Source organism: Sitophilus oryzae, unplaced genomic scaffold (assembly GCF_002938485.1).
Source record: "Sitophilus oryzae breed Bouriz unplaced genomic scaffold, Soryzae_2.0 scaffold_1507_pilon_pilon, whole genome shotgun sequence".
In the NCBI taxonomy this organism is placed as follows: Eukaryota; Metazoa; Arthropoda; class Insecta; order Coleoptera; family Curculionidae; genus Sitophilus; species Sitophilus oryzae.
Window position 1 is genome coordinate 1,198,723 of NW_022146178.1, and position 18,805 is coordinate 1,217,527.

The 18,805-nt window shown below is 31.3% G+C and overlaps 4 protein-coding genes across 11 annotated transcripts; 3 read left to right on the forward strand and 1 right to left on the reverse strand.

Annotated features, from left to right (window-relative positions):
* Positions 1-1,495: 1,495 nt before the first annotated feature.
* On the reverse strand, positions 1,496-11,474 carry LOC115878264 (zinc finger protein 175-like). Its single transcript, XM_030894697.1, has 8 exons — positions 11,433-11,474; positions 11,050-11,379; positions 10,737-10,998; positions 10,027-10,316; positions 6,640-6,783; positions 6,356-6,578; positions 1,942-2,248; positions 1,496-1,644 (listed from the first exon to the last, which is right to left on the reverse strand). The coding sequence occupies exons 2-8, from the start codon at positions 11,290-11,292 to the stop codon at positions 1,569-1,571; spliced, it is 1,545 nt and encodes a 514-aa protein (XP_030750557.1). The 5' UTR covers positions 11,293-11,379; positions 11,433-11,474; the 3' UTR covers positions 1,496-1,568.
* Positions 11,475-11,572: 98 nt separating this feature from the next.
* Positions 11,573-12,587, forward strand: LOC115878266 (josephin-1). 2 transcript variants are annotated; one of them, XM_030894707.1, is made up of 3 exons: positions 11,573-12,033; positions 12,092-12,272; positions 12,329-12,587. In XM_030894707.1, the coding sequence occupies exons 1-3, from the start codon at positions 11,768-11,770 to the stop codon at positions 12,509-12,511; spliced, it is 630 nt and encodes a 209-aa protein (XP_030750567.1). In that variant the 5' UTR covers positions 11,573-11,767; the 3' UTR covers positions 12,512-12,587. The 2 variants fall into 2 exon arrangements, with proteins under 2 accessions (XP_030750567.1, XP_030750566.1); XM_030894706.1 differs by having other exon boundaries at positions 11,576-12,033; positions 12,323-12,587.
* A 301-nt stretch (positions 12,588-12,888) lies between these two features.
* LOC115878251 (tRNA pseudouridine synthase-like 1) lies at positions 12,889-16,597 on the forward strand. Its single transcript, XM_030894674.1, has 4 exons — positions 12,889-12,944; positions 13,053-13,349; positions 13,411-13,573; positions 16,439-16,597. Exons 1-4 carry the CDS (start codon positions 12,889-12,891, stop codon positions 16,595-16,597), a joined length of 675 nt encoding a protein of 224 aa, XP_030750534.1.
* Positions 13,547-17,804, forward strand: LOC115878265 (serine-arginine protein 55-like). Of its 7 annotated transcripts, none has more exons than XM_030894699.1 (4): positions 13,820-13,953; positions 14,038-14,201; positions 16,079-16,191; positions 16,439-17,804. In XM_030894699.1, exon 4 carries the CDS (start codon positions 16,728-16,730, stop codon positions 17,796-17,798), a length of 1,071 nt encoding a protein of 356 aa, XP_030750559.1. In that variant the 5' UTR covers positions 13,820-13,953; positions 14,038-14,201; positions 16,079-16,191; positions 16,439-16,727; the 3' UTR covers positions 17,799-17,804. The 7 variants fall into 7 exon arrangements, with proteins under 7 accessions (XP_030750565.1, XP_030750558.1, XP_030750559.1 ...); XM_030894701.1 differs by having other exon boundaries at positions 14,038-14,193; XM_030894703.1 differs by lacking the exon at positions 14,038-14,201.
* The last annotated feature ends 1,001 nt before the right edge of the window (positions 17,805-18,805 follow it).

Here is an 18,805-nt window from a genome sequence, read left to right on the forward strand (position 1 = left end):
AACGTATTAGTTAAATTATTTTATTAATTATTATTTTAATGATTATTGTTAAGTAAAATTGAACATAGATGTATCAATGTAAATAAATGATATGTAAAATTAATTAGTTATTATTATTAATTATTACGCTTTATTTAAGGATGCTTCTACGCTAATTGAAACCACTAATTGTGAGTTTCTGTATGAAGCTTTAAATTATATTAACTTTCAAAATTTGTAAGAAATGTCATTTTGGCCTTTGATTATCTTCCGTCAAGAGAAATTGTGGTTAGAAATCAAAAGTTGATTGTTTTATAAGATAAATATTAGGCTTTCTCTATGTATACAATTTATTTTTGCATATATAATATAAATATTCTTAGCATATGATAAGAATATATGCACAAGAATATACTTTAAAGAATATAGGTGGCACATGTCCATTTATTCCTGGAACATTCTCAGAATATAAGTATAAGGATATAAGTTGACGCACATACTAGGTATATGCTATAGATATGAATATGCTCTTCATTGCTATGTGGGAGATAGATTGGACACTGATATAAAAGAAATAAATCCGTCATTTAGAGCCACCTGGTGATCCGGATGAAACTAATGGAGAGTTTTGGCGCAACATAATTTTAGCATTCCGTTATTTATTAACGCTAACTAAAACGGTAACGTTATTCAAGCGCAAAATTCCTTCTTGTAAAATATAAAATAATAAATATGGACTTGTTTACTATATTTTGTTTTATTAGATCATTAGAAGGGTAACATATTCAAAACTGAAAATAAAATTATGAAATTAACAACAACAATAGAGCAGCACATAGCGCCTATTTTTTTGATTTACAAATAAATTACAATATAGTAAAAATGTTATAGACTACTAATTAACTGTTACTAAAAATATAATATTATGTACTTACTTATTTATGATTAAACATTTTTCTTTTATTTCGTTCATAAATGTATTATAAATCTAAGATGTATAAAATGTTTTTAATAAAAAAAGTTTAGTATCTAACGAGAAAATGATGATCGACTGTAAATAACAAAATGCACAAACTAATAAAAACACAAACTATAAACACAAATCACCAAACTTTCCGGAAAATCAACAACATCTGAATTAATAATTATTTAAAAATGATTTAAAAATAATTTGACGGATCACCAACATTTTGACAACTAGACAAAAACTAGACCATAGATGGTTGTAAATCTAGAGGCTGTCATCTTCATATATAAATTAGAAACCTGTACTTTAATGTCTTTTGCGTCGTCTGTCGATGCGGAAGAAACTAAATTTGTAGTTCCATGAAATTACCATTGAGTGTCTAGGGCCTGTTGGCAATACAGAGATTGATTAACTTGCAACAAGCATTTAAAATTAATGCAAAAAAATATTAAAACTATTTAAACAACATTTTTACTAAATGCCTTAAGCTAAAGTAAATGACATGAAGGATTCGGCAAGAATAAGTTTAAAAATTAAAACCCAAAGAAATTAGTGAATTGGTAACCTCAATTATATATTTCAAAAATGGTTAACAATATAATTATTATATACAAATATCACACTAATCTGATTCTAACATAATTCCCTTTTCTATTTGGTCGTTCCTCATAAAATGGTCAGTTCTTTGGGCAGGATAACTAAAAAAATCTATAGTAAATTTATTTTACAAGTAAAAGAAACATTCCCAAATTAAAAATGAAGTACTTAGTTATGATAGCTTAGGAAATATAAAAATAGCTACAATATAATGCAAGAAAAGTGAAGTACAACACAATTTCTTGGGATTTAAAAAATCATACATTTCCAATACCACAAGAATTCGAGTTTAATCATATCATCAAAAGATTTGCTTAAAAATAAGAAACAAAAGTTCATAAATTAAAAGCCGACCTACAAAGGATTGTTTCCTTTAAAAACTAAAAATATAATTTTACCTATACTCTGAAAACAAATTTTGAACTACATCCATATTTTCATTACACTCGTTCCCACTACTACTAGTATCCTCATTTTTAGAAATTCCAACAAAATATGGCCTTTTTATTTCTAACTTTATAGACCCTTTTTTCTTTTTCCTCTCATATTTAACACCACTATGATGTCTTTCGATGTGAAATCTCAATTTTGCATTTGAAGAATATCTCTTTTCACAGAAATGGCACTGAGGTCTTTCGTAGTTATCAGTGTGCTTCATCAAATGGTGCCTTTTTAACGATGATTTGTCTTTAAACCCTGCATTACCTATAAAAAATTATTCATAATTAGTGTAAAATAAAAACACTAAATCGCCACAATACATCAAAACATTTTTACTTTTACACTGGACGCGCGTTTCGCTAACCATGTTAGCATCATCAGCAGATGATTATAAACTAAAATACAATCTACAAGTTGAGCGTTTATATACTCGCTCAGTGGGCACCGAGTGGGCGTGGCAAGATCTAGCCAACCGAGTCAGAGCCCACCGCGCTTAACAGTTAAATTTCCGCTACTAGAGTAGTAGGAACAAAGAACTTGAAGGAATTGGACCGTTGTCTCTGTTCATACTATCTTTACATTTATTAATTCTGATGCTTTCATATGCATCTAATTGCCTGTAATTTGAGACTTGTTTAATTAATTTTAAATTATTAAGATCTATACAATGTTCTTTATCAACAATATGTTCGGCAACGCAAGATTTATCCGGTCTACCATATCTTATCTGAGCTAATTGTTCTTTAAATCTAGTTAATATTGATCTTCTAGTTTGCCCAACATATTTCTGGATTACCTAATAATTGTTGTAATTTATTATTAGCACTATACACAAGATTATAATTGACATTCTTAAAAATTCCTTTTAGACCACGGGATAACTCTCTATCAAACGGTATTGAAAAATATTTTTCTCCGTCATATCTTTCTCCACTTGAAAAGTCGAATTTTCAGAAATCATTATAAATAGAGTATATAAACGCTCAACTTGTAGATTGTATTTTAGTTTATAATCATCTGCTGATAATGCTAACATGGTTAGCGAAACGCGCGTCCAGTGTAAAAGTAAAAGTGTTTTGGTGTATTGTGGTGATTTAGTGTTTTTATTTTGCTGTGTAACACCAAAGGTTCCAACCCCCAACTGTAATCATAATTAGTGTTTCAAAAAACATGTGTTATCTCTCGTGGGGGGATTCCTCATGTAAATATAAGATTTATATTTCATTGCGACATAGGTCCGATTATGCTTTCTTTCGTAGCTATAGAGGACTTATCAGGAATATTTTTGCGCTAATACAGGGTGTCCGGAAATTAATGCAACAAAATTTGGTCATAGATTCTTGAAAAAAAAAATAGGCGACTCATATTTTTTACTTTTGGCGAGTGGCCCCCCTTTTCGGATTTACAGCCCCCTGAATTTCGCCCCTAAAAAGAGTTTTTTTTAATATCTCAGGGCCCTGCTGGACGAAAATCACTAAATTTGGTACACGTGTTTTACCATAAAATTACATTTTTTGATGCTATTCACTTTTTTTATTTTCATCAGTGGCGTCCCTATGGTATTTAAACTAAATATTATTGAAGAAAAAAAATGGTACGACTTTATCTCTTGACTTTTTTTCGTACGACGCACCGTTTTCGCGTAAAAAAATAAAAACCTTTTTCATACATGACTAAATCGGTAAAATTTTACTGTAAATTTCAATGGCAAAATTTTTAAAACGGCAAAAAAATAATTTTTTATTTTCCAAAATCTTGTTTTTATTACCTAAGTGCGAACCAAAATGTCCAAAAAACCAAATTGCCATTTTTTAAATTTTGCTATGAAAACATAAAAATTTTAGCGATTTGGTCATGTATGAAAATGGTTTTTATTTTTTTATGCGAAAACGGTACATCGGACGAAGAAAAAATCAGGAGATAAAGTTGTTCAAAATTTAATGTAGAATTTAAAAATAATTTTTATTTAAAGAAACCAGTGGTGTACCATTTTTTTCTTCAATAATATTCAGTTTAAATACCGTAGGGACACCACTGATGAAAATAAAAAAACGTTAATAGCATCAAAAAATGTAATTTTATGGTAAAACAACGTGTACCAAATTTAGTGATTTTCGTCCAACAGGGCCCTGAGATATTAAAAAAACTCTTTTTAGGAGCGAAATTCAGGGCGCTGTAAATCCGAAAAGGGGGGCCCCGGCCAAAAATAAAAAAATACGAGTCACCTATTTTTTTTCAAGAATCTATGACCAAATTTTGTTGCATTAATTTCCGCACACCCTGTATACATGTGCGCCACTGACTTTTTTCTCTTGTTAGCAAAACTTGTGTAAGCCCTTTAATGCCGATTAAAAGTTGGGTTTGGATATTTTGTGGATTTCGATTTCCTTAATGAGATAAACGCAATTTTATTAGTCACAATAATTAATAAAATTAAAATTAAAATAAAATTAATCAAGTATTTATTTAATCTATTTTATTATTAAATTACTAGCCATTATTAAATTCCCAGCGGCTTCGTTCGCGTCGAATTAATCATTTGTAATGGTTTGGTTTGGTTGGTTGGCTATCGATAAAGCAAAGCAAGAATTTCCGTTAACATACAAACTGGATAAAATTTTCTCACATTTATATAAGCATGAGAAAAAACAATATGGCGATATTGGTTTTTATTTTGGAATTTGACTTTGGAAAAATCCGTTTGCCAAAAATAAGCTTTTTACGTCAAGCAGTTTAAGCAGAATCGTGGTTAAGAAATTACCCAACTTTTTGGAACACCCTGTATGATTTTTTAAAAAATTTCAAAATATATAAAAAAACCAAATAAATTATGCTTGTCCAAGCGTTTTCCCGAAACACTACCCGTTTTTTAAATAACAAATATTGTAATATTTGAGGGGCGTTTTCGCCCTCTTGGAATTTGAGATTCGAGAAACCCCTCCTTATCGAACCTCTACACCCCACAGTCAATTCGTTTGCCAAAAATCAGCTTTAAACGTCAAGCAGTTTAAGCAGAATCGTGATTACTCAATGGTCATATTTTATGAAACACCCTGTATAAATTTATCAAAAAAATTAAAAATATGTAAAACGACAAAATAAAATATACGTGTTTAAGAGTTTTCCGAAAAACTCACTGGTTTTTAAATAAAAAATATTTTAATATTTGAGGTATAGTTTCACCCCCTTAGAATTCGAGTTTCGAAAAATCCCTTCTTATCGAACCTTTACACCCTAGAATCAATCTGTATGCCAAAATTGAGCTTTTTACGTTGAGTGGTTTGAGCAGGATCGTGATTAATCAGTATGTCATTACTTAAGGATTTCATATATTAGTATAGATATTAAAATTTATAACACCGATGTTCAGAGCTACCTACAGCAAATTCAAGAAAAAAATAATGGTATTTAAGATAATTACAATAAAATTATTTTTTAAAAGTTGTAACATCCATTAACTTTAAAACTATGCATTTTTATAGGAACTGTTTTGTATATTTTTTGATGAGGAATCAATGAGTACTAATTTAACGCTTTAGCCAGTTAATGACACTAATTTTTTTAAGCTGGGATTAGTTTTAATTAAATAAATATGACCTAAAATATGGATTCCACCTCTTCCAATATTAAGGAACCTATAAAGAGGCTTAGGTTTACAGCAGATGACGACTTAGCCCTTCTAAGAGAAATTGTTGCTTGTTGCCCTAAACCCACTGGCCGACGTTGAACAATAAAGCACTGGAAATAAGCACTTTAGCCCTTTAGTTTTAAAATACCTAGTAAACAAAACAATTTCAAAGTTTTAAATTTAAAGTTAGGTTAAGTTTAAATAGCGGACGCGACGCGAACAGAATTCTTTCCGATCCGATAACTATAAATGAAGAGAGTTAATACCACCTCGCGTAAAGGAAATAACACCTGGCCTTATTAACGTCCATGCACGCTATCCGGTTTAGCGATATCTCTCTATTACGCTGTTTATTGTTATTTTACGCGAGTTTATTTTTGCGCACAGGAAATTTTACTCGTTTGCACATCGTCATAAAAAACAATTTTCGTACCACGAATTAGGGATAAGATTTTTATCTGTATACATATAGTATACCATTCTTAATCTAAGAGTATACCTAATCTGTGCTATGGTAACTTTTACCCTAAAAAATTCCATTCAAATGACTAAAAGCACTTAAAATTATAATAAATCGAAAAAAAAATGTAACTTTAAAACCCTGCAGCTACAAAACGAAGCAAAATTGAACCCGTATTGATATACAAAATAAATCTTATTTTTATGCGAGGAATTTACCCACCACCAGAGATTGCACATGTTTTTGAAACACCCTCTATAGACCAATTTAATTGATAACTTACACAAACTGCAAAAGAAAGTGGGCGGTCTCTCTTTATTGTGCCTAAGAATATGCTTTTCCAGAGTTGGTTTCATTGGAAAAGCCAAACCACAAATGGAACACACAAAATCGCGACTTCTTATGTGTTTCAACTGAATATGGGTGTTTAAGGTAGAGCGATCGTTGAATCTATCGCCGCACTGATGGCAAACATGAGACCGTGGATTGGTATGAACAACACCATGCTAAAATAAATTAACATACATACTGTGTGTGCAAATTAAAATATATTTTAAAATTTCTCACCCTATTAAGTAACTGTTTCGTTTTAAATCTTTTGTTGCATATTTGACATTCAAAATTTCTCTCAGTGCTATGAACACTTTGTTTGTGAACGTCTAAGTCTGATTTTTTTACAAATTTGTGGCCACAATGTTCACAAATTTGGTTCTGCAATAACAATAAATAGAATATTGTTTTATGGGGTTTGTCATTTATGAGTATAGGGCTTCGGTGAACTATCCTGACACGATTTTTCCTAGAAAATGAAGCTTATGTTACCTTAAAATGAGTTTCTTGGATTATTTGACTAAAATCTGATGTGGAAAAACACGTTTCACATAAAAAACATTCTTAAAAATGTTGTTATTTTATTTTTACAGCAAATTCCATAACCGATAATGAAAGAGTCATGAAAGAGTCGCGGCAGGTCGCGGACTTGTTTATATCAGGCCCTAGACACCACAAAACATCCCCCTTTAGAACTTCGTCTGTCATGTTAAGAAATGAAAATAAATAATAAAGCGCCTCTCGTGTTTGTTCGCACACTAAAAATTTCAATTAATGCCTGTATATATTTTTAGTATATTTTTTAAATTTACATTTTTTTAATTGTAAAGTAATATATTACATTTAAATGGAATATATTACATAACAATTATGTCAATTACAGTATTACAAGCTTGTTTTCTAACATATTTTAAATAAAACGAATTATAAATTTTCCATATACGTATATTTGTCGTAGGTATGAAAAAAGTAAAATATAAAATGGACAAACGCTTACTTACATTGCAATAAAACTTTTAGTTTTGCAATCCAAACGCAATATTTCTATTTCACAAATAAAAATATCCGACAACACTAAAATCACTGAAACTTCCGCGGCTGACAACGAAAACTGAAAAATCTAACGGCACTTTTTGTTTTGGACCTGCATATCAACAGTACGCTGTACTATTATGTGTTTGTTGTTGAAATAATATAAAATATCTAATAACTTGTAAATTTTAATATTTTAACATGATTTTAACTACTTTTGATAATAACTAACTTTTTGTTATCCAGATGACATTTTAGACGGCAACTGACATATATGTCATAATATTTGAATCTTAAATATGTATGTAATATAATTTAAATTACTATAATGCAACTTTATACTAAGAAAACATTTATACATTCACAAAATACAACAAAGTCTAATAATATAGTTTGAAAACAATGAATATTGAATTAAAATTGAAAAAGTTAAGCGCGACCCCTTGTGTCAAAATTAGATGATTAAATTTTCGCAATTTTTACACCATTTGATGACCGGTGGCGCCTCTAGTGTTTGTTCGGGCGGTTGGTCTTTTACTCCCGCTTATGGCCATTAAAGAAAAAGTTCTAAAGGGGGATGTTTTGTGCTAGACACTCAATAGTAATTTTATGGAACTACAAATTTAGTTTCTTCCGCATCGCCAGACGGCGCACAAGACATTAAAGTACAGGTTTCTAATTTATATATAAAAGTGACATGACAGCCTCTATATTTACTACCATCTATGGTCTAGTTTTGGTCTAGTTGTCAAAATGTTGGTGATCCGTCAAGTTATTTTTAAATCATTTTTAAATAATTATTAATCCAGATATTCCTGATTTGCCGGAAAGTTCGGTGATTTGTGTTTATAGTTTGTGTTTTTATTCATTTGTGCATTTTGATATTTACAGTCGATCATTATTTTCGTGTTAGATACTAAACATTTCTATTAAAGACATTTTAGACATCTTAGAAATAATACATTTAAAAACAAACTAAAAAAAATGTTTAATCATAAATAAGTAAGTACATAGTTGGTAATATAGTATTTTTAGTAATAGTTAATTAGTAGTCTATACTATATTATAATTTATTTGTTAAATCAAAAAAATAGGCGGTATGTGCTCTATTGTTGGTGTTTAAAATGTATGTTTTCATAATTTTATTTTTAGTTTTGAATGTGATACACTTCTAATGATCTAATAAAACATAAAATATAGTAAACAAGTCTATATTTATTATTTTATATTTTACAAGGAATAATTTTGCGCTTGAATAGCGTTACCGTTTTAGTTAGCGTTAATAAATAACGGAACGCTAAAATTATGTTATGCTAAAACTCTCCATTAGTTTCTTCCGGATCACCAGGTGGCTCTAAATGATGGACTTATTTGTTTTATATCAGTGTCCAATCTATCTCTAGTAGGTGACATTAGTCTATGGTTTATATCCGTTTCTGTGTTTACGCTGACAGTAGTGAAGGTCGAGTTTTGACAAATATTGCGAATAGATACATGGTTGTCAGATCAGCTAGTAAATTATCCGGAAATTCATGCATATTTTTTTTAGGGAAAAAAATGACGTCATAGGTTTTAAAATGTTTCTTTTAATACGAATTAGGGTAAGCTATCACTTTAGTGCAACAAAAATTGAACGCTGTCTAGTAGCTTATTCGTTAGTGTGGATTATTTTAAAGCAATTTCTGAAATAAAATTTGCGGATTTTTCAGGTTCTAGGAAAATATAAGTTTTTTAAATATATACTATTTTTCGACGCGTAGTCAATGAAGTTTTGTCATTAGGCCCAATTAGGTTAGCCTGGTTATTTGGAGGGTGTTAATGCATTGGTTAGCCTGGTTATTTGGAGGGTGTTAATGCATTGGTTAGTCTGGTTATTTGGAGGTGTTAATGCATTGGTTAGCCGGGTTATTTAATGTTAATGAATTGGTTAGGTGGTTATTTGGTGGGGTTGGTTGCTTAAGCGTGTTTTGATTGCTTTTGTTTCACTTTTGATGTTTTTTTTTTAGTTTTCCCATTCACACATTACCAACGCATTTTTATTATTAAAAATGACTATTTTTTCAAAATAAAAATAAAAAACAGAAAAAGAAAATTCAGTGGAACTGGCAACATTGCTTTTCCTTCTGACGCTATCATGTTAAATCAAGTGTGAAAATTCTCCATAACGTCAAATATGTGTCAAAAACTACTAAAATTAAATTACAATATTTTAAAATTCTGTGCATAATCTCCATTTATTTTTATTTAAAACTATTACTAAAAATAGTTACTTTTTGATTAAAAAAAAATGCAAAAATCGTGTGTCAGGATAGTTCACCGGACCCTGAGTATAGATACAAAGATGCGGTTTTAAAATCATGATAACTTATAGGATAACCGATATACAAGAAAAGACAAAAAATGCAAAATTTTCAAATTCACCCTGTATTTCAGGAACTAAAAGCGTAGGACAAATTTGTGTGTAGCATCTTTAGTTTCATAAAAAAAATAGCAAAGTGATGTGAAAACTGCATCACTGAATCTCTACTCATAAATGAGAAACCTCATAAAACACACGAAAATTTTTTTTTTCTTAAACAGTATTTATATTACCTTGTGTTTTTCCCAATGAGCTCTAAATTCTTCCTCTGGAAACTTCCTTTGACACAATCTACACAATCTTCCAGGCATCTGAAATAATTTAATTTCTTCTCTGTCTACCCTGGCATGTTTTAATTTTTTTTGTTCTTTCATTTGTGCCATCCTATTCTTCTCAAATAATTTTCTAAATAAGGCATACTTTTCAAAAGGATTTTCTCCATGTTCTCTTGCCATATGCGTATCATATTCATCTCTAGTTTTAAATTCCAAATTACAAGCGTTACAAAATGAAGTAACTTGTCCTGACAAATAAAAAATATATATAAAAACAAGGATATTTATTGAGAAGACAAGAAAAAGCAAATATTTAAAAAAAAAACTCTATACCACAGTTGTCAGGCTTGAAATGTAATGTGACAAAAATTTTCTTATTTGATGAAAAAATGATAAATGCCAAAAAAATCATATTTATGTAATCTGAAGTGGGATTCTGTAAGCACCGTAGCAAGAAATTTCTTGCCTAGCCTATGGTATTTGTATACGATTGATAAGTCACTAGACAGGAAATATGTTTACAAAAGACATCCAAAAAATGAAAAAAAAAATACCAAAAAATCAGCATTGTGGGACAAACTACAGGTATAAATTTATGTAGATGAATTTGATGTAATTTTGATTTCTAAATGTTTTTAATTTGATGAATTTTTATTATAATTGATTACCCTGAATTTCAGTTATATCTGGTATTGATATTTCATTAGTTCTATCCACTTTTTTATAATTTGACTCGATATCTGATTCTGCATATATTTCACTTTCAGACTGAATATTATTAAGCGGCGAACATATCTCAGTAGGTTTACATAATAATGTACGAATATAAAGGTTGGTTTTCTCAAACTGTATTTTAAAATTATAAAAATCCACCAAACAGTTTGTACATTTTGTACATAGGTATGGAGGGAATCCATCACCTTCTTTTATCTATAAACAATGCAACTATTATATTCAAAATGGAAAATTAATTCAACTCACAATATATGATGTCGTTTGGCCTAAAATATCAGCCAAATTGAATTTCTCATCGATGACAGTAAACATATAATGCATTTCTGGGTCTTCGGTAAAACATCCTCGACATTTTATACCTAAATTTATTTCCAAGTTATTTAATTCATCTAGATTTTCGAGTTTAATTTGTACAGGATCAAGGCAATCATTTACGTGAACAAAGTGATGAGTTAAAATTTCGTCGGAAGGCTCATTAGACGCCGCCATCTTTCTTGAATGACGGACGACGGAGCATTAGTCATTTCCATTTTCTGGGGTGCTTATTTTTATATTTAAATTTCTCATACTAGGAAACTAGAAATATTGTTCTTGATAAAAACGAAACAAATATTTTAATGCCTTTTTACTTTTACCGCCTTTTTTCAATCAGTTATATATTGCACACCTTTTAACTTTTATTTCTTTTACTGAATTATATATGTTATTACGTTTATCGTATATAACCAATTATTATATATGATTAAGGGGTTGAAAAGAAGAAAATCAGCTCTTAACCACAAATACTGTCAGATGTTTTGATTTTGATTAATTAATGATTAATGGAAGGATTAATGGATAAAAGATAAGAAAAGCATAAAATTTTTAGAAATTTTTTCACCCAATATTTATTTTATTTCATAGTATAACTAAATAACTTTCTAAAACTATGTATCTCACAAAGTGGTAAGCAGAAAAATATAAGATGATTTCCGATCAAAGTTATAATGAAAGCATTTACCATGAAAAGCAAATACGAGAATTATGTGCCCTTCATGCACTAAACAACTTATTTCAAGATAAGAATGCCTTTTCTAAGAATGAATTAGATCAAATTTGTCATACACTCAGTCCTGAATATTGGATAAATCCACACAAATCAGTTATAGGACTTGGTAATTACGATGTCAATGTAATTATGAGTGCTTTACAATCTAGGGGTTACGACATGATTTGGTTTGATAAACGAAAGTGAGATAATGCCAGACATTTATTATATTTATCTAGGTGTTAAATTAAAATATTTTAGAGATCCTGCCTGTATAGATCTTAAAAATATTGTAGGTTTCATATTAAACACTCCTTCTGAATACAAAATCGGTTTCATAACATTCCCACTAAAAAGAAGACATTGGATAGCTTTAAGGGAAATTAATGGTATTTATTACAATTTAGACTCCAAGTTAGATATTCCGAAAATTATTGGAACTGTAAGATTTTATTCAATCATTAATATGTGATTATATTGTAACGATTTTAGTCACAGGATTTGAACAACTTTATTTGTAATGAACTGGATTCTCAAGATAAGGAATTATTTATAGTTACTACAGCCGAAGCAGGAGTAAATCAATGTTGGTTAAAGGAAAATTCTAATTATAATAATAAGATATGTGATTCACAAACTAGAGATGCAGAAGAAATCTTAATTGCAGATATAAAGAATTAAAATAATTGTCAATAATTTTATTCTATATCATACCTTTTTAGTTTCTTTATTGTGCAATATAAGAAATTGGAATGAAGTTCTAATTTTTTAATGTGTACTTTTCCTTGGAAATGTTTCCTAAACTAAATGAAATACATAACCTCAAAGTTTAACAACCTGTGTCCTGTGAGTGTTCATCGCTATGATCGCAAACGATGCCTAGTGCAAGATATCTAATAAACTTTTCATACCTTGGACATGCGTTTAGGTAATATTATTTCAACAGAAATATTTGAAAAATTTATCCCACATAATTTATCAGGGGATCTCAAAGGCAAGTTTCACGGCAAAATCTTATTTTACAAAATGACCCGACTACAGTACAGGGAAGAATGGAAATGGGGCTTCAATTTCTTCAACCCATAAATGATCCGGTTGTGTATATGGCTAGCAGGTAAAGTTCACGTAAAGTTTATTTCATTTCAAATTAAAAATTTATTTAACTGGAAACTGGAAAAACTTGAGTGATTAATGTTACGCCTAACGGATTTTTATATTATAGAACAGATGCGGGAGTGCACGCTTTAAATACGACTTGCCATGTGGATCTCACAAAATCAGACAATTCTATTTACGAACCAACAGTGATAACTTCCTGGTTAAACACTTATTTTTATAGAGAAGCTGTCCCAATTAGAGTTTTAGGTGCAAAAAATGTTTCTGATGACTTTAATTGCAAATCTGCCATATCTAGAACATACTTGTATAGAATTTTATTAGCAAAGCTAAAGGGTCATTCAGGAGGATTATCTACGGTATATATACCTATAGAAGAACTAAATAGATGCCATTTTATTGGGTGAGATAAATTCTAAAATAATGTATATTTTTGTTTTTTGTTAATGCACTATTTTTTCTAGAGCCCACGAGTTTGATATCAATATTATGCGCCAAGCAGCAAAAATGTTTGAAGGGTTTCACGATTTTAGAACGTTTATGGGAAAAACAAAGGACGATGACCGAATTACACGTAGAAGCATTGATTCTGTGATTATTATTGAAAGAAATTTTAAAGATCTCGGCGTGAGTTCGACGTTTAGTTGGCCAGAGAGTGTTTTAAACAATATAGGATCAGATACTTATACATACCTAGATATTTATTTCAAGGGAAAAGGATTCTTATATAAGCAGGTTCTAATTTTGTAATAGTTTAATTTTTTTAAATCATATAAATCAGTGTAAATATCATATATAAAATATTGCGGTACCGTAATCACTCCCAAAAATAGTTCTTACTTTCCTGTTCTATGGCTTTATTTTTTGACAGTTGTGCTACAGCTGACAACGCTGACGTATCAAATGTCAATGTCAATCGTTCATTTCGTTTGCGTGGTTTTCGTGAAAATTGCACGTTTTGCTTCTATCAGAAATCCGTGTTATAATCGGTGAATATTTCAGTAAAGGTATTTATATACATATATTAAGTAATTTAGAAAACTATATCAATAAAAAAAGTTATATTAACGACTACCTGGACGCTTGTTTAGTTAGTGTCACCGGCCCGGTGTTGCAAAATGGCTTCCGAGGACCGGAGGACACTTGGCAAGTTGGCAGCCTGGCTAGAGGGGGGGCTCGAGGGCTTTGGCTGGTCGGACGAGACAAGGGACCACCATAATCATCACCATTTGATCTGGGGGGACAAGGTGGATAGGTGAATTCAGATTATAGACTTTATTAAATATGTTGTATTTTTAAAGTGCTGCTAAACCTAATATTTATAAGAAAATACAGTAATGCATATTTTCTGTCAGAGCTAATGATATTGCGTAATTTGGTGCTTGTCAGATATAACACCCTCCGAATTTTGTACCTTTTTTTATATCACTCGAAAGCATACATCGAAATAAGTATTTCAAGCCAAAAAAAAGTGTGGATGATCCATAATTTAATGAAAAAATAAACATCTAATTATTGCTACAACAGGCTACTTTCTATGCGAAAACTCCTCCAAATTTTGTCGGCGTTGCCAGATTCATTCATTTCTTCTTGAAAGGTTCATTAAAAAAACACGTGCTGGTCGGAAGAAAACTCGCGTTAACAACAGATTATTTTAAAATCAAGAAAAGGCGATCGTCTGAGGAACTGCTCCTACCCATAGCTGATATTTTGCCTACGAGATCTGACTGTTTATAACTACAAAGTTGCACGAAAGAGTTTTGATTGCGTTGGTTTCAACTTGTTTGGGGGTTAATCTGTTGTTTTTTTATATTTTAATACGAATCTGAGTGCTTTCAATGTCTTGATTTTAAAATAACTTATAATCTGTTCTTATCGTGACAGCGCTACTGTATAAGGGTTTGTTCGTCCGGCGACCGGCACGTAAAATCAAGTGAAAGCAATCAGATTCGTATTAAAATAAAAAACAAAAGATTAACACACTCACGGAAAGGTTGAAACAAAACGCAATCAAAACTCTTTCGGTCTCAACTCTTTTTTTGTATCATGTAACGTACCGAATGATCGAAAAAAAACGGCGTCAGCCATGGCTATGAAATGAACATCGCTGTCATTTTATATGTAAAATTATATGGGGAATATCATCGATATTATGTATCATACAAACAAGAAATAACTTTGGCAACAATGCTTACGCAGCTTACATCCTTAACAACCTTAACAACAAATGGTGACAGACGGCTCCGGCGGCAAGTTTGAATCGAAAGAGTAAATTGATCAGGCAAATATTACAAAAGATATCACCAACTCTATTTTTGACTTATGATTTATTAATGCTTCTCACTGATTAATTTTGACCTTTATATTAATAAAAAATGCATATAATCGTCATATTTTACAATAATTACACGCTTATACAACTTCACCATAACCTAAAAATGCACTTTTAATTTATTTATTTTTCAATAAATTGTGGTTCATCCGCAATTTTTTTTTGCTTAAAATTCTTATTTAAGTGTATGCTTTCGACTGATATATAAATAAATGCCAAATTCGGAGGGTGTTATATCTGACAAGCACCAATATTGATGTAAATATAATTATTTTGAATGGAATAATTTATATTTTTTCAAGTTAGAAAGTAATGACATTCTAAAATTCATATCTATAATATATTTATATACCAATTAAAATGTGGTTAAAAAAGATGAATTTAGTGTAAGTACATGTATTTTATCTATTGAAATTCATTAATAATAATGTTGTATTTCAGTTTTCTTAACAAAAAGTAACAAAATAGTTTAATCTAATAACATAAGTGGTACTACTCTGGTACTGATCTTATCTTAACTCTATAAAATGTAATTTTAACTGTTTCTATTGTATGTAATAATCACATTTTATAATAATGTGTTTATCTGTTAAGTATAATAGGTAACATAGAATTTATACTTTTTAATTTTTTTTTTATTTAGACTCAAAAATATTCAGTTAAAAATGTTTATAGGGAACAATTTTAATTTCCTTTGCACTTATTTATATGCTCATACATGTTCTTATAAGGGAATGTTCCCTCGTCACGAATGGGAACGTTCTCTCTATTACAACACTAAATATTATGCCTTCTTACAGCCAGCCCCCTAGGCCTTTGGTCCCCCTCTCTCCTCCAGCTCTGTTGACTTGTGAACGATGACTAAAAGTTGGGTTCGTTTTCTTCTGCTAACCAGGTGTCTCGATAATTAAAGGTACATCTGTTTTTCTCAAAATAAATTTTTGTAACAATACAAAAAAAATCATGCTATAATAAAAATGTTATTTTAGTACAGTAACAAATACAGGTACTCTATGTTCTGTAGTATTTTAAAAATTCCTGATTAAAAGTTTCTGTTTGTTATTTTATTAACATTTATTAGAGATGGAAATTCTTATTTAATATATTTGTTTTTTCGTGTATTTCATTTTATTAATTAAGTTAATTATTTTTAATAACAGGTTCGTCGGTGTGGAGCTGCTATTGTAGGAGCGGCTACTGGAAAGGTATCACTCCAAGACATTGAATTTATGCTGCAAATACCATCAAAACACAGTTGGAACTCTAAGCTGAAAACGCTTCCCGGCCACGGTCTATATTTATGCAATATAGAATATTAAGTACTACACGTTTTAGTAGCCAATTTGGATTCAAGTTCAAAGAATTGTGAATATTAGATTCGATTAGACTTACAAATTTTAAGCCAGATTACATTTTTGTATTCCATTTTATTTTGTGCACTAAGAAAATATGGTTGGTTCACGCGTATATATTGGCGGCCTTCCATACGGGACCTCTGAACGCGATTTGGAGCGCTTCTTCAGAGGCTACGGTCGCATGCGCGATGTCCTGATCAAGTCTGGATATGGTTTTGTGGAATTCGACGATTATAGGGACGCCGACGATGCGGTTTACGAATTGAACGGGAAAAGACTACTTGGCGAAAGAGTAACTATAGAAATAGCAAGAGGTACACCTCGCGGAAGGGATCAGTGGGGTGGCAGTTCGGGAGGAAGAGGCGGACGGGATAGGGAAAGGGGGGGAGGAAGAGGTAAATACGGTCCTCCCACTCACACCGGTTACAGAATAATCGTAGAAAATTTGTCTAGCAGAGTTTCTTGGCAAGACCTTAAAGATTACATGCGACAAGCCGGCGAGGTGACCTACGCCGATGCCCATAAACGCAAAAGCGAGGGCATCGTCGAGTTCGCTAGTCATAGCGACATGAAGAACGCAGTCGAAAAACTGGACGGTACCGAACTGAACGGCCGCCGTATTAAAGTGTTCGAAGATAAATCAGCCCGACGATCCAGAAGGAACTCCCGGTCCAGTTCCAGAAGCAAGTCGCGTTCCCGCTCGGCCAGCAAGTCCAAGAGCCGTAGCCGCTCCAGAAGCAAATCCGAGACTCGCAGGAGGTCCAAGAGCGCCGACGATAAAGCCTCCAGGTCCAGAAGTCGCAGCCGTTCCGCCAAACGGTCCAGATCCAGGTCGGCATCGAAGGAGGCGAAGAGATCGCGCGTCGATCGTTCCAGATCAAAATCGAACCAATCGAAATCGCGGTCCAGGTCTAAGGAGGCGGATCGTAAAGATAGAGAGAACGGACGCGACGACAGGTCCAGGTCTCCGGCAGGCCGTTCTCGTTCCAGATCGAAGGACGGCGGGCGTCGTGATCGGTCCAAATCTGCTTCGAGAGAGCGCGAATCCAGATCCGGTTCCAGGGAACGCAGATCCAGGTCGGCGTCCAGAGACCGTTCGAACTCCCGCGAGTCCTTGAAGAAAACGTCGAAAAGCAAAAGCAGATCTAGGTCAAAGAGTAACTGATATCGCGCCGATTTTCAAAAATACAAGTAGTTTAGCGGTTTTGGTCATGTTATATTTTTACAAGTTTTATTTCCGAAAATTTTCAAGAGTCGGAACTTGCTTTTTCTATTTTCTTATATTATTTCCTAGTAATTTCATTAATATTTTGACAGTCTCAAACACTGCATTTTGCATTACTGACAAAAGTGTGTGTTTAAAATGTGATCCAAAGTTTTTTTTATAAAAAAATATTTTAAAAGAAACATGCCTTATTATGTATTCATTTATATTTTGCTGTTTCATCATTGTATTCAGTTTATTGTAATGAATATTTGATTAATAGCATTTAAGGTTATATTTTAGTGTTGTGGTATAATTATAAATAAATATAATTAAACAGACCACGAAGTCGAATTTTTAATACAACTTCTACCATACGATCGAAAAAACGGCGTCGGATTACCTTAGAAATAATGCACGGTGAAATTTTATATCAATTGATCCTCATTTTTCAGGTAATTTGACGCCGTTTTGTTTCAATCATACGGTATACTTTGCATATTTGTTTTTTAAATTTAGATTATAAGAAATTTGACAAGAAAAGATAGACAACAAAATAGGATGTCATAATTTTTTTTTCTCTTAAGTAAGTTAGACTAAATGATTAATACTAGGAAAAAAACTATTATCAATAGGGTATTCACCCACATCATTTTTTTTCAAATAGAACTAGCAAATTCTTTTAATCATAATACCATATTGTTTTTAAAGTACAAAGTAATCTTGTATAACATATGAATACACTAATAGCTAAAATGTAGCAAAAAAATCTTATTTTTTGTTTGAATATATATTTTCAAGTATTTCTTTTTCATTTGCACTACTCTAACGTGTTAATTGTCAATAATTATTACCCAAATAATTTATATTGAAAAATACAATATGAAATGAGCATTGCTTAAGACGGTCCCACACGATGCGATGTGTCAAACACCCCTTCCAACATTGGACACGAACATTTGCCGCAT

Excerpts from the sequence above, each read along its gene's own strand:
- LOC115878266 (XM_030894706.1), top strand. The coding sequence starts at position 11,768 with ATGATTTCCGATCAAAGTTATAATGAAAGCATTTACCATGAAAAGCAA. Across the intron at positions 12,034-12,091 it reads ATTTGGTTTGATAAACGAAA|AGATCCTGCCTGTATAGATC; the intron begins GTGAGATAATGC and ends AAAATATTTTAG. Across the intron at positions 12,273-12,322 it reads TTCCGAAAATTATTGGAACT|TCACAGGATTTGAACAACTT; the intron begins GTAAGATTTTAT and ends TAACGATTTTAG.
- LOC115878265 (XM_030894705.1), top strand. The coding sequence starts at position 16,728 with ATGGTTGGTTCACGCGTATATATTGGCGGCCTTCCATACGGGACCTCT.
- LOC115878264 (XM_030894697.1), bottom strand. The coding sequence starts at position 11,292 with ATGGCGGCGTCTAATGAGCCTTCCGACGAAATTTTAACTCATCACTTT. Across the intron at positions 10,999-11,049 it reads GCCAAACGACATCATATATT|ATAAAAGAAGGTGATGGATT; the intron begins GTGAGTTGAATT and ends CATTGTTTATAG. Across the intron at positions 10,317-10,736 it reads AGATATAACTGAAATTCAGG|GACAAGTTACTTCATTTTGT; the intron begins GTAATCAATTAT and ends TTTATTTGTCAG.
- LOC115878251 (XM_030894674.1), top strand. The coding sequence starts at position 12,889 with ATGGGGCTTCAATTTCTTCAACCCATAAATGATCCGGTTGTGTATATG. Across the intron at positions 12,945-13,052 it reads GTTGTGTATATGGCTAGCAG|AACAGATGCGGGAGTGCACG; the intron begins GTAAAGTTCACG and ends TTTATATTATAG. Across the intron at positions 13,574-16,438 it reads GAAATTTTAAAGATCTCGGC|GTTCGTCGGTGTGGAGCTGC; the intron begins GTGAGTTCGACG and ends TTTTAATAACAG.